This window comes from Crocuta crocuta, unplaced genomic scaffold, assembly GCF_008692635.1.
Source record: "Crocuta crocuta isolate KB4526 unplaced genomic scaffold, BGI_CrCroc_1.0 scaffold50, whole genome shotgun sequence".
NCBI lineage: Eukaryota > Metazoa > Chordata > Mammalia > Carnivora > Hyaenidae > Crocuta > Crocuta crocuta.
This window is the reverse complement of record NW_027527428.1, coordinates 6,948,206-6,961,798: the sequence shown is the minus strand read 5'-3', so window position 1 is coordinate 6,961,798 and position 13,593 is coordinate 6,948,206. Positions and strand designations below refer to the sequence as shown.

Here is a 13,593-nt window from a genome sequence, read left to right as displayed (position 1 = left end):
CCTCCTGCCGACAGCGGCCCCCCCCCGCCTGGAGGCCGCCAACCGAGCCGGGCCCTGTGGCTGCCCGCGGGGGCCCCGCCGACCTGCTGACCGACGCCGTGCCTTTCTCCGGGAGCCATGCTTTCCTACAGCCGCTGAGTTCCGCCCTCTTTCCGGCCCAGGGCCCTGCGCACCCCCTTCCCCCAGACGGCTCCCCCCTCTCAGTCCCTAGGGAGGCCGAGGCTGGACTGGTGGGCTCCAGAGTGGAGGGGGCCGGATCTGAGTGGAGCCCGCGGGGCACGGGCTCCCCAGAGGGAGCGCCGGAACTTTGCCCAGGGCCCAGCGGCGGCTGCAGGTCCCTGTTTGCTGGCATGGAACTGGTGGCCTGTCCCCGCCTGCTGGGGGCCGGTCCCGCCACGGAAGAGGCCCCCCAGGCCCCCTGGACGTCGTCACAGAGGACGGCAGCAGCAGGAGCGCCTCCCGGCTCAGAACCTTCTGCTTTCCCATTCCTAAACTCGTGACCTTGCCAGCCTGGGCCACGCGGGGAGTCACCGTGGCCCCGGCCTATAAATCCCAGGACGCCGGGACTCTGTGCTGTCCCTTTTGCCCGCAGCCCCCATGTCCTACTGAAGAGTGTTTCCTCTTGGGTGGCTGTGGCTGGTCCTGCTCTCCCTCCGGCTGCTTCCCCTCACTCACAGGGGACGCAGCGCCGGCAGCTGACCAGAGCGAACACGACCACCGCCAGTCAAGCCCCGGGGGTGCGCCCGGAGTGCACGAGCCCACAGCGCCGGGAGGCACTATGCAAAGGGTCCACAGGGGTCAGCTCCCAACCCAAAAGTGGGTTCGCCGTTTTCCTGCTGGATGAGGCAGGCCCCCCATCGTGCACGGGCCCCGCCTGTGGGTGTGGTGGCTGGAGGGGCAGCCCCGAGGCCTTGAGGGAGAGCGGGACCCGCGCCGAGCTGGGCCCGTTTCTAGGCAGAGTTAGGAACTGAGCTGCTCGTTCGGGGTGGTGCTGGGGTCCCCAGGTCTCCTGCCTTGCAGCCGTCTGGAGGCCCGACCTGCAGACACGGTCAGGCCCCTCTCCCTACAGCCAGAAGGACTTCAAGGGGGACCAGGTGGCCAGAGGGCGCAGCACGGCCTGCGTGGAGGGGACAGGAGCTCCTAACGAGTGGTCGGGGGCTCCCAGGGTCCTCACAGGCACCGTGCAGAAGGGCCCCTGGCCCCTCTGTGGGGGGTGAGTCAGGAGGAGACCATCCAGGCCATGGCCCTTGCCACCCTTAGAGGAGGGCTTGGGCTACCTCAGTTTCCCCCCATGTCTCCCTTACCCGAGACTACTCTCTGGACTTGACTTCCTGCAGCAGCGGGCCTGGGAAACGCTGACCTCAGGGCCCCGGACACCCGTGCCTGCCTCTCAGAAACAAGGGGTTTTGTGTGGATTTGGAACCATGGCTTGGCTCTTTGTTTTTGGGCTCAGAGCACTCCCTCTGCAGGGAGAAGCAGCTTCGCAGCCTCATGTCCACGGGGGGTGGGGGTGGGTCGGGGGTCAGGCTGTTTGTGCTGCCAGGTCCCGGTATGACCCAGCTCCCTGCGTTGCCTGCTCCCTGCAGACTGTGTGGGGCTGGCCTGCGGGCGAAGGTTCTGGTGCCCTGGGGGTGCCATGGTGCCGCTCCAGGGATGCAGCCCCAAAACTCCCGAATAAACACGGTCGCTCATGCAAGGCCTCACTGTTGATGTTTTTTCTCTTCTTTGTGTGTATGTCTGTGGGTGTGTTGGCGAAAATAGCATTAGTGAGGGGCACTCTTAGAGAACTTGTCTAAAAGTAGGACAGGTGTTATTTCTTCCTTAAATGTTGGGGAGAACTCCCCAGTGGAAGTATGTGGTCCTTTAATTTTCTTAATTGTAAGGTTTTGACTGTAAAGTTTTTCAAGTAGGTACAGGGCTCTTTGGGTTACCTCTTTCTTCAAGTGACTTTCAGGAATTTATCTTTCAAGGTATTGGTCCATTTCATGGAATTGTCAAATACGGCCATGGAGTATCATATGGCATAGTTTTATTATCCCTATTTCTGTAGGATCTGTAATGATATTCCGCCTTTCATTTCTGATGTTGATAACTTTCCCCTTTTTTTTGGTTAGTCTGATTAGAAGTTTGTTAATACTGATTTTTTTCAAAGAACTAAATGTTCAGGTTTCCTTTTTTCCTACCGTTTTATGTTTTGTATTTCCTTGCCGTCTGCTTTTTATTATTCCTACTGTTTTGGGATTATTTTTCTTCTTTTTCTAGTTTCTTTAAGGTGGAAGCTTAGATTATCGACTTGAGAGCTTTATTTTTCTAACATAAAAATGTCAATGCTCTAAGCTTTCCTCTGGACACTGCTTTGATTGCATCCCCTGAATTCTGACAGTTTTGTTTTTATTCAGTCCAGAATGTTTTCTTCTTTTGGTCCCAGGAGCAGAGCATGGGAACGCATGTCAATTTCAGGATGCCAGACCCAGGGCACCTTCCTAAAGGAAAGCACCAGAAGCATTCACAAAGGAAGCAATGTTCACTGAGAAGCCACTGGCAGACCTGGAATTCGTGTCCAGTCAGAACCCACACCCCCTCCCAGGCTGCAGGAAGAAGTGGCCTTGAAGCTGAAAGCACATCCGGCAGCACCGCAGCTTTGGCCCCAGGACCGGAGAGCAGCGCTCAGGAAAGCTGAACCCAAGCAGCAAAGACGAACCCAAACAACACAGACAGTGGGTGGGGGTGGGGGGGTCAAGACCAGCTCCTCCCAGAGAACTACGGCCCTACCCTGCTTCCTCAGTTTATAGATCATCCGATACCTTCCTTCCAACCCCACACGTGCCCCCGTTGGAAGGCTCCCCCAGACCATTCTCTTGGCCACAAAACAGTCCGCTTTGGCTGCTGCCAAGATCCTACCATCTACTCCCATTGTCCCATCTTGGAATCTCCGGTTCTTTCCACCAGCTTCACTGCCAATCCCTTTGGTTCCACATCGCCACAAAGACCCTAATGACTGAGGCTGGACACAAAAAGTCACATGCCGTTGTGACCTGCAGTGATGCCCAAACAAGGGACAGATACAAGGTCCACACAACATGGATGCATTTCAAAAACATTCTGCTCCGTGAAAGAAGAAAGACACAAAAGTGCCCGCGTGGTGGAACTGAGCAGAAAGACGCAGTAAAACTTGGGATCGGGATGTTTCATGTCTTAATTAGGATGGTGGTTGCCTGGATGTATAAATCCAAAGACACAGAACTGTAATATTATGTACACCACAAAGAAACAGCCATGTAATGGGATGGAGGTGTCATCAAATGCTACAGTGGTAATCCTTCTGCAATCTACAAATATCAAGTCAGCACCTTCATGTGCACCTTAAACTTGCACCATGTTATGTGTCAATTCAGTTTCAGTAAAGCTGGAGAGAAAAAGTGTTTTAATTATATCTCAAAAAAAAAGTAGCTCATGGATTGGAAGAACAAATACTGTTAAAATGTCAATACTACCCAAAGGAACCTACATATTCAATACAATCTCTATCAGAATAATACCAGCATTCTTCACAGAGCTAGACCAAACAATCCTAAAACTTGTATGGAACCAGAAAAGACCCCAAATAGCCAAAGCAATCCTGAAATAGAAAACCAAAGCTGGTGGCATCACAATCCCAGACCTCAAGATGTGTTACCACACTGTAAACACCAAGACAGTATGGTACTGGCACAAAAATAGACAGATCAATGGAATAGAATAGAGAACCCAGATATGAACCCGAAAATGTATGGCCAACTAATCTTTGACAAAGCATAAAAATATCCAGTGGAATAAAGACAGTCTCTTCAGCAAATGGTGCTGGCAAAACTGGACAGCGACACGCAGAAAAATGAACCTGGACCACTTTCTTACCCCATACACAAAAATAAAGATGGATGAAAGACCTAAATGTAAGACAGGAACCATCAAAATCCTTGAGGAGAAAGCAGGCAAAAATCTCTTTGAATTTGGCCACAGCAACTTCTTACTCAACATGTCTCTGGAGGCAAGGGAAACAAAAGCAAAAATGAACTATTGGGACCTCATGAAGACAAAAAGCTGCTGCACAGTGAAGGAAACAATCAGCAAAACCAAAAGGCAAGTGACAGAATGGGAGAAAATACTTGCAAATGACATATCATAAAAAGGATTAGCGGGGCGCCAGGGTGGCTTAGTCGGTTAAGTGTCCGACTTTCGCTCAGGTCATGATCTCGCGGTTCGTGGGTTCGAGCCCCGCGTCGGGCTCTGTGCTGACTGCCAGCTCAGAGCCTGGAGCCTGTTTCAGAGTCTGTGACTCCCTCTCTCTCTGACCCTCCCCTGCTCACGCTGTCTCTCTCTCTCTCTCTCTCCCCTAGAAATAAATAAAACATTAAAAAAAAAATAAAAAAAAATAAAAAGGATTAGTATCCAAAATCTATAAAGAACTTATCAAACTCAACACCCGAAAAGCAAATAATCCAGTGAAGAAATGGGAGAAAGACATGAATAGACACTTCGCCCATGAAAGACCCAAGAAAAGATGTCCAACATCACTCATCATCAGGAAAATAAAAAAACTACAATGAGATACCACCTCACACCTGTCAGAATGGCTAACATTAACAACTCCAGCAACAATACACATTGGCAAGGAGGCAGAGAAAGTGGATCTCTTTTGCACTGCTGGTGGGAGTGCAAACTGGTGCAGCCACTCTGGAAAAATGTATGGAGTTCCTCAAAAAATTAAAAATAGAACTACCCTATGACCCAGCAATTGCACTACTAGGTATTTATCCAAGGGATACAGGTGTGCTGTTTCAGAGGGGCACATGCACCCCGGTGTTTATAGCAGCACTATGGACAATAGCCAAAGTATGGAAAGAGACCAAATGTCCATCAACAGATGAATGGATAAAGAAGATGTGGTTTCTATATACAATGGAGTATTACTCCGGAATCAAAAAGGATGAAATCTTGCCATTTGCAACTACACGGATGGAACTAGAGGGTATTATGCTAACTGAAATTAAAGAAAGACCAATATATGACTTCACTCATACAAGAAATTTAAGATACGAAACAGATGAACATGAGGGAAGGGAAGCAAAAATAATATAAAAACAGGGAAGGGGACAAAACATATGAGGCTCTTAAATACAGAGAACAAACAGGGTTGTTGGAGAGGTTGTGGGCTAGATGGGGGAGGGGCATTAGGAGGACACTTGTTGGGATGAGCGCTGGGTGTTCTACATGGAGGATGAATCACTGGAATCTACTCCTGAAATCATTATTGCACTAGATGCTAACTAACTTGGATGTAAATTTAAAAATTAATTAAAAATTATATATTATACATAATATATATAATTATATATGTATATGTTATATATATATATGTATAATAGGAGAGGAAGTATTTTCTTCTTTTTTAAAAATTTATTTTATTTTTAAGTAGGCTCCACACCCAAGATGGGGCTCAAACTCATGACCTGGAGATCGAGTCATGCTGTACTGACTGAGCCGGCCAGGTGCCGCCAGAATATTTTCTAATTTCCCTTGCAACTTCCTTTTTGTCTACTGGGTTATAAAAGGTGTGTGTTTCTGTTTTACTATTTTAATTCTGGTATAATAACTTGTTTTCTATTACTTCAGTTGTATTGTTCAAGATTTCAAACTTTTGTTGAAGTTTGTTTTATGCCCAGAATATAGTCTCTCTTGGGGAATATCCCGTGTGCACTTGGTCTAGAGAACTTCAGACCAGTATCCTTCATGAACATAGAATGGTTTGTTTTTAAATCCTCAACAAAATATTAGCCAAATGAATCCAACAATATATAAAAAGGTTAATATGTCACCATAAGTGGGGGTTTTCCCCGGGATGTAAAGTTGGTTCAGTATCTGAAAATCAATCATGTAAATCACCAAATTTACATACTTATGAAGAAAAATCATTTTACACAGAAAATGTAAGAGACAAAACTCAACATTTCATTCATGAAAACTCCTCACAAATGAGAAATATAAAAATTTCTTTCACCTGGTAGAGAGTGCTGCAAAATCCCACAGCTAACATCATACCTAATGGTGTAGGACTGAATGCTTTCTACCCCAAGACTGGGAACAAGGCAGTGATATCCATTCTAACCACTTCTGTTCAGCATCATACTGGAAGCCCTGGCCAGTTCAATAAAATAGGAGGAGAAGGAGGCAAATACCTTGGAAAAGAAATTGTTATTATCCACAGACATTATTGTCTATGTAGAAATTCCCATAAATCTACAAAAATTCCCAAGACTAATGAGTGAGTTTAGCAAGGACACAGGCTACAGGGTAAATTATACTACCAGTTGTATTTTTGTATACTAGAAATAATACTTCATGCTGAAAAATACAAAAGACTGACGAAACATATCAATTATTAGGCCAAAATAAATAGAGAGGTATACTATGCTCATGGATTGGAAAGCTTAATATTATTAAGATGTCAGTTCCCCCCCAAATTGATCTACGGATTTAACATATCCTCATCAAAATTCCAGCTGGATTTTACATGGTGGTTTTACATGATTATTACGTGGTAATAAGCTGATACTAAATATTATAGAAGAAGCCAAAATAAATTGAATAGTCAAGGCAATTTTGAAAAAGAAGAACAAAGAGGACTCCCACCACGAGATTCAAAGATTTATTGTGGAGCAGTACTCATCAAGACAGTGTGGTATTGGTGAAAGTTCAGACACCGATCAATGGGCCAGTATAGACAGCTCAGAAATAGACACACACATGGGGCGCCTGGGTGGCTCAGTCGGTTAAGTGTCTGACTTCGGCTCAGGTCATGATCTCACAGCTCGTGGGTTCGAGAACCGCATTGGGCTCTGTGCTGACAGCTCGGAGCCTGGAGCCTGTTTCAGATTCTGTGTCTCCCTCTCTCTCTGACCCTCCCCTGCTCACGCTGTCTCTTTCTCTCTCTCTCTCAGAAATAAAAAATATTAAAAAAAAAAAAAAAGAAAGAGACACACACAAATATAGTCAATTGGTCTTCCACAAAAATGTCGAGGTAATTCAATGAAGAGAAGATAGCTTTTCAACAGATGGTACTGGGATAATTCAACATCCATGTACAAAAAAAAGAAAAAAATTGTCATCCCACATCTTACACAAAATCTCAGTTGAACCATAGACCTAGACATGAAACCTAATACAGTAAGACTTCTAGAAGAAATAAGAGACAATATTCTGTCCTCAGGTCAGGCCATGGTTTCTACAATATACAAAAAACACAAACCATAAAGTTTAAGAACCTCTCTATGAATGGCTCAGTTAAGAGAACAGAAAGACAAGCTGCAACCCATGTATTTCATGAAGGACTTATTATCAAGAACATGTAAAGAACGCTCAAAACTCATAAGACAAACAACTCAATTTACAAAGTGGGCAAAAGATTTGAACAGACCTTTCACCAAAGAAAGTACATAAATATATGGCAAATAAGCCTATGAACAGATTCTCGACATCAGTAGGGACATGGGATCCCACTACACACCTAAGTGATCGGTACTTAAGTAATTTTAATCACTTCTTAAAAACGAGAACACCAGGGGCGCCTGACCGGCTCAGTCGGTTGAGCATCCGACTTCGGCTCAGGTCATGATCTTGTGTTCCTGGGCCCGTGTTGGGCTGTCGCTCAGAGCCTGGAGCCTGCTTAGGATTCTGTTTCGCCCTGTCTCTTTGCTCTTGCTCTGTCTGTCTCTCTCTCAAAAAATAAAATGTTTAAAAAAACAAAAACAAGAACACTAACCAAATGCTGAGGGTGCTGGGGGCGGGGGGGGCGGGCAACCAAAGCTCTCCTAAACTGCTGGTATGAGCACAAAATGGTGCAACTTCTGCGAAAAATAGTCTGGCAGTTTCTTATAAAGTTGAACACATGCCTACCATATGTATACCTATATACATGTATAGGTATAAATACATACCTAAGTATTTGCCCAAATGACACGAAAACTTGTGTTCACAGAAAAACTTGAAAGTAGATGTTTACAATAGTTTCGTTCGTAATTACCCCAAGCTGGACACTCCCCACGTCCCTCAACTGATGACTGAGAAAGCATGCTTCACCGCACGGTGGAATACTAGTCAGCAACGAAGAGGGATGTGGCTGGATCTCACAGTGCCGAGTAGAAGAAGCCAGACCCAAAGGCTACCTTCTGTAGGGTTCCATTTCTGTGACATTCTGGAAAAGACAAAACAATAGTGACAGAGAACAGATTAGTGGTGGGCTAGTTAGGGGGTGGCTGGCTTCAGAGGCAGCCCCTGGGGGTTTTGTGGATGGATGAATGTTCTGTACCTTGGTGGCGGCGGCGGCCATGGTGTTAACACAGCTACGTGCATCTGTCAAAACTCATAGAACTGCAGCCCCCAAAGCATGAATTTCATTGTATATAAATGTATGTTTTTAAAAATAAAACAGCATTTACTTTTTAAGAAGTGACGTGAAGACCAGCAATGTGCAGTGTTCTATGTTAAGGGGAAAGATAACTGTTTTTAAAAATGTTTTTCATTTATTTCTGAGACAGAGAGAGAGAGAGACAGTGTGAGCAGGGGAAGCTCAGAGAGGGAGACACAGAATCTGAAACAGGCTCCAGGCTCCGGGCTGTCAGCACAGAGCCCAACACAGGGCTTGAACCCACGAACTGTGTGATCATGACCTGAACCAAAGTCGGACGCTTAACCGACTGAGCCCCCCAGGTGCCCCAAGATAACTTTTATTGCAGAGGCCAGAGGCCTGGTGGAGAGGGCACCCGCGGGGGAAGTCGGGGGTGGGGGCAGGACTGGGGCTTTCCTGGTGAAGGACCACAGACAGGTGAAGGGGTGCCAGGTGCCTGGGGATTCCTCCTGCAGGGCAGGGAAGGCAGTGGGTGCCTGGCTTGGGACACAGGGCACCACTGAGGGAAGGACTTAGGGTTACAGGTAGAAACGACTCCCACGCAGAGACCACAGGGGTTAGGGGTGGGGGTGACCAAAACTTGGGAGAAGGAGGCAAAAACAAACACCTGAGTGAAAGAAGGGAGGGGACAGGGGCGCCTGGGTGGCTTAGTCGGTTGAGCGTCCGACTTTCCCTTGGGTCATGATCTCGCGGTTTGTGGGTTCGAGCCCCGCGTCGGGCTCTGTGCTGACTGCCAGCTCGGAGCCTGGAGCCTGTTTCAGTCTGTGACTCCCTCTCTCTCTGACCCTCCCCTGCTCACGCTGTCTCTCTCTCTCTCTCTTCTAGAAATAAATAAAACATTTAAAAAAAAAAGAAAGAAGGGAGGGGACAGTCAAGACAAAACATGCGCCACCGGAAGTCTTGAGAGACGAAGGGAGGTGGGCCTCGGGTGCGGGGCAGTGACCAGGGCGGCCTAGGACAGGGCTGCCTGAGGGAGGGAGCCAGCGGGCCTCTGCGAGGTCTGGGCCCTAAGTGGAGTTTTGCCGGGAGGGGGTGCAGAGGGACCCACGTGTCCAAGAGCAGTAGCGGGGAGGGAGCCCGGGCCGGCGTGGGAGCCCGGGGCCGGCGTGGGAGCCCGGGGCTGCTGGGAGGCCAGCGTAGGCCAGGCCGACCGGGTCCCTCAGAAAGAGAGGCCCCGAGGGCCACGGCGCCCGCCCCGCCCTCGGGCCTCTCTCTTTCCCCGCCCCTTCTCCTTGAGGCTCCGCCCATACCAGCAGAGGTCCCGCCTCCTCTAGCTGCGTCCAATCGGCGGCCCGCTGCCACAAGCGGGGGGCGGGGGGATGAGCCGCCCCTCGAGGCTCCTCCCACGCCTGAACATCCCGAAGGACAGCCAGGCGCCCAATGGGCTCTCGGGACGGACAGAGTGCGCCGCCGGACGGCCAATCCGGAGGCGGCGCGGGCAGGAAAGGCGGGCCTCGGTGACGGACGGGGAGGAGGTGCCAGGCTGGTTGCTGGTTGCTAGCTGCCGCCGCGCAGCCTGCGGCCCGGTCGCTTCATTGTCACCTGGGCCCCGGAGCCAGGGCCAGGGCCAGGGCGCGAGGTCGCCAGCCTGAAGCCTGGGCCCCGGGCGTCCCACGTCGGAGGGCCTCGCACAGCCTCCGCGGGCCGCCCTCACGGGCTCCGCGGCCCAGGCCCGGCTCGCGCAGGTGAGGGGGTCCCCGCGCAGGTGAGGGGGCTCAGCTCGTGTAGGTGAGGACGGCCGCGCAGATGAGAGGGGTTCGCGCGGATGAGGAAGTTCGGGGCCCGTGCAGGTGAAGTCTTCCCCCCTCCCTGTGCAGGTGTGTCGGGGTGGTGTGGGGGGGGGGNGGGGCTGCACAGGTGAGTGGGGTCCGATCAGCGGCCTCAGGTCCCACCGCCTTGAGCCAGATCTTTGGGAGACTGGGAGCTGCCCGGTGGAGAAGCTGCCAAGGGTCCTGGGTCAGCCCGTCTTGCGGAGTCTGGGCAGAGGCTCTGGACACCCACCGTGGGCTGCTGGGGAGACATCTCTGTATGCAAGGTGAGGGCTGGCCTGGAGGTTTCCACGGAGAGGCTGTGTTTACCCTCCCAGAGCCCCGCGTGTGGCTGCTCCTCCTGTGGCTGGGAAAGCTGGCCAGCCTGGGTCCAGCTGGGCGTGGCCAGCGCCCTGGGGAGAGGAGGGTGTTACATTTCACCCACACAACCGGAAATGCATAGCTGAGGACACCGACCTGGTGAATGGCAGGGACAGCTCTGTGCTCCACTCCAGAGAAGAGAGGCACTGGCACCTGGCCATGGGCCCCCCCCCATGTGTGTGAGGGGAGTGGGGGGCGGAAGGAGGCCTCAGCACTGACCGAGGGTGGTGATGCTGTGTGCCTGCCGGCCCACCAGGGTCCTCGGTGGCAGGGCCGGCTGCCTCTTTCCTCTGTGGTACTGGTCCATGCGCTCATCCACTCCTGATGCTTGAGAGCCTGCCACGCGCCACGTGCCAGGGCTACGTGGTCCCTGTCCTCGTGGAGCTAATGTTCTTGCGAGGGGGTCGGACAGTGCAGACCAGCCCGTGTGGCCAGGTGAAGAAAACTAAAGCAGGATGGGGGAGCAAGGTGATGGACCGGTGGCCCTCTGAGTGAAGGGAGTGCCTCGTGACATCCCAGGGAAGAGGCTCCCGGCAGAGGGACCAGCAGGTGCAGAGGCTTGTGATGCGAACGGGCTGGCCCAGTTTGAGGAGCGGCAGGAAGGCTGGTTTGGCTGAAGCAGAGCGAGGGGTGGCAGTGAGGAGGTCACAGAGGGAGCAGGGTCAGATCTGAGGGGTGTTGGGCATTTAGACTTTATTCTCTGTGCCAGGAGGACCCTCAGAAGGTTTTCGGGAGGGACACAGTGTGATCTGAGACCTGGTGGAGAGAGATCAGTTCTGGCCACTGTGTGGGGAGGGGCTGGGCTTGTCCAGGTTCAAGGAGAGGGGTCTCAGCCTGGGGTTGTGGAGGGAAAGGACGCGTGGGCAGAGGGCACAGCTGGCTGGGTTGCTGGCAGAGCAGGTGTGGCGCTGAAGGGGAAGATGTCAGGATGAGGTCTAATTCCTTGGCCTGAGTCAGTTACAAAACATGACCCCTGGGGAGGGGCAGCTAGAGGTGGAAGTCAGGGCTCTGTTTTGGTCTCTGGGGCTGGTCTTGAGTCAGGAATTAGGGAACAGAGTGGGCAGGAGCCGGCAGCCTCTGTTTGAAGCCAGGAGGTCAGGCGTGGTCCCCCAGGTGAGAGGGTGGGGAGAGGAGAGGCTGGGGTTGAGCCCGGGGACCCTCCGACTTCAGGGGTGGGAAGAGGGAGGGGCAGCAAGGGAGGCTGTAAAGTGTGGCTGGTGCCAGGAGCGGTGGGGGGAGGGGGTCTGGAAGCGAGAGGGCAGATCCACATCCCAGAAGCTCGCGGGTTCCTGGAATTTCCGAGGAAACGGAGGGGGTTCCGTGGCCAGACAAGCTGTGGACCCTGGGTTGGGCAACATCAATCAGACCAAGTCCTGGTTTGAACGTGCTGAGTGTTTACATAGCCGTCAGGACAACCCCAGGGAGAGGCACTTTTTCAGTACCCATTTTCCAGATGAAGGAGGTGAGGCTCAGACTGGTGGAGTAGCCTTCTTGGGCTAGGGGGTGGGGCAGACGCCACCTCAGGCCACCCTCAGGCAGGGTCCCGACAGAGCGGTGGCACTGAGGCCTGGAGCCCTGCTCTGCCACGTGCCTTCTTTACCTGACAAAGGAACCCCCACCGCCCAGCGAGGAGGGTGGCCCCAGCGAGGAGGGTGGCCGGGTGGCAGCAGGCTCCCTGAGGCCTGCCTGAGGGTGGTGTCCCAGGAGGCCTGGTTCCTCAGAAGGCATCCCCCTGCATCTCTTCTTGCCTGCTCAGGGCCTCGCAGCCTCCATGAAGGGCTCCCGGGCCGCCAGCGCCCCCTCCGGCCGCCCCGAGGGCAGCCCAGAAGGCGTGGAGCTGAGCCTGACCGGCCTCCCTCCGCCTGTGTCCTGGCGCCCCAGCAGCGCCTCGGCCGCCAAGCCCATTGCCCGCTCCTTCTCCGCAGTCTCGGGCAGTGAGCCAAGGAGGAAGGCACTGGTGAGTGCTGGGGCCACCGGTGTCCAGGGCCAGCGGGGACTCCAGCTCGCAGATCGGAGCCATCGGCCTGAGAGGTCAAGGCCAGGGTCGGCCATGGGTCTGAGGCAGAACCGAAATCCTGTGGGCACCAGCCTCTCGGCCCCTCCTGCCCCACCAGCATTTGGATTTGAGTCCTCAAGAAGCGGGCTGACCTGGGGGTGGGGGATAAGCTCCCGGCGGCCTGAGGGAGGCCGGGTGGGCAGGCCCGGGGTGAACTGGTGAGTGTCTGAAACCTTCACCACGAGGGTGGTCGTTTCTTCCTTTGCACAGGAGGCCACGGCGCCCGGAGGTTCCCGATCCATCAACAACCTTCGCAGATCTAACAGCACCACGCAAGTCCACCAGCCGCCGGCCAGCGAGGCGTGCGCCGGCCCCCTCAGGTGACCCCTCTGCCTCAGGTGACCCCTGCCCCTCCCCCTCAGGTGACCCCCAGCACACTCCCGTCCCGCCTCGGTCAGCCCTTCTTCCAGCCTCACAGCTTGGGCGCAGGCTGGGCGGAGGGCGGGGCCTGACGTGACCTGCACTCAGGCCAGCGCTGCGCCGGGCCCGTCATGTCTGCGAGTAGAGACGGGGCCCCCCAGCCAGCGCGCCCGTGCCTGCTTCTTGCCCTCTGTCCCCGCCGCACTTCTCCCGTGGGTGTCCCGGTGGCCGCGGCCCAGGGTGTGAGCATCTCTCAGGCACCGTTGTCACACTATGACTACGAAACGGAATTCCCTCCCGGTCCCCCGGAGACGTGCCCGTCTGCGTCCTGGGCCAGCCTCCCCAGACGAGTGACTGTCCCTGCTTGGCCTCCTGTCTCCCACACAGGCCGGCCGGGGACCCCCAGTTCCTGACACTCTTTGAGGGAAGCCCTGGTGGGGAAAAGAGGCTGGCTGGTGTGAGCAGGGCCCCCGGTGAGAGGGGGGCCACGTGGAACGTCCTGGTAAGGGCCGGGGGCGGAGTCCACGTGTCCCTTCCAGAGTGACGCCTGGCTCTTGGCGGGGGCTGCCCCCGTGGGAGGGGGGGCAGCGGGGGGGGGGGTGCTC

The 13,593-nt window shown here is 53.3% G+C and overlaps 2 protein-coding genes and 1 pseudogene across 2 annotated transcripts in view; all 3 read left to right on the top strand.

Annotated features, from left to right (window-relative positions):
* TEPSIN (TEPSIN adaptor related protein complex 4 accessory protein) overlaps window positions 1-1,703 on the top strand; it is a 7,902-nt gene extending 6,199 nt beyond the window's left edge. The window contains exon 13 of the mRNA XM_077756422.1: window positions 5-1,703. Coding sequence (XP_077612548.1) covers window positions 5-500 — 496 coding nt within the window. The 3' untranslated portion in view covers window positions 501-1,703. The remainder of the gene's footprint in view (window positions 1-4) is intronic.
* Window positions 1,704-2,520: 817 nt separating this feature from the next.
* Window positions 2,521-2,995, top strand: LOC144225244 (divergent paired-related homeobox-like; annotated as a pseudogene).
* A 7,025-nt stretch (window positions 2,996-10,020) lies between these two features.
* Window positions 10,021-13,593, top strand: part of CEP131 (centrosomal protein 131) — a 17,063-nt gene continuing 13,490 nt past the window's right edge. Inside the window, exons 1-4 of the mRNA XM_077756409.1 lie at window positions 10,021-10,128; window positions 12,329-12,529; window positions 12,839-12,948; window positions 13,376-13,490. Of these exons, the coding sequence (XP_077612535.1) occupies window positions 12,344-12,529; window positions 12,839-12,948; window positions 13,376-13,490 (411 nt within the window). The 5' untranslated portion in view covers window positions 10,021-10,128; window positions 12,329-12,343. The remainder of the gene's footprint in view (window positions 10,129-12,328; window positions 12,530-12,838; window positions 12,949-13,375; window positions 13,491-13,593) is intronic.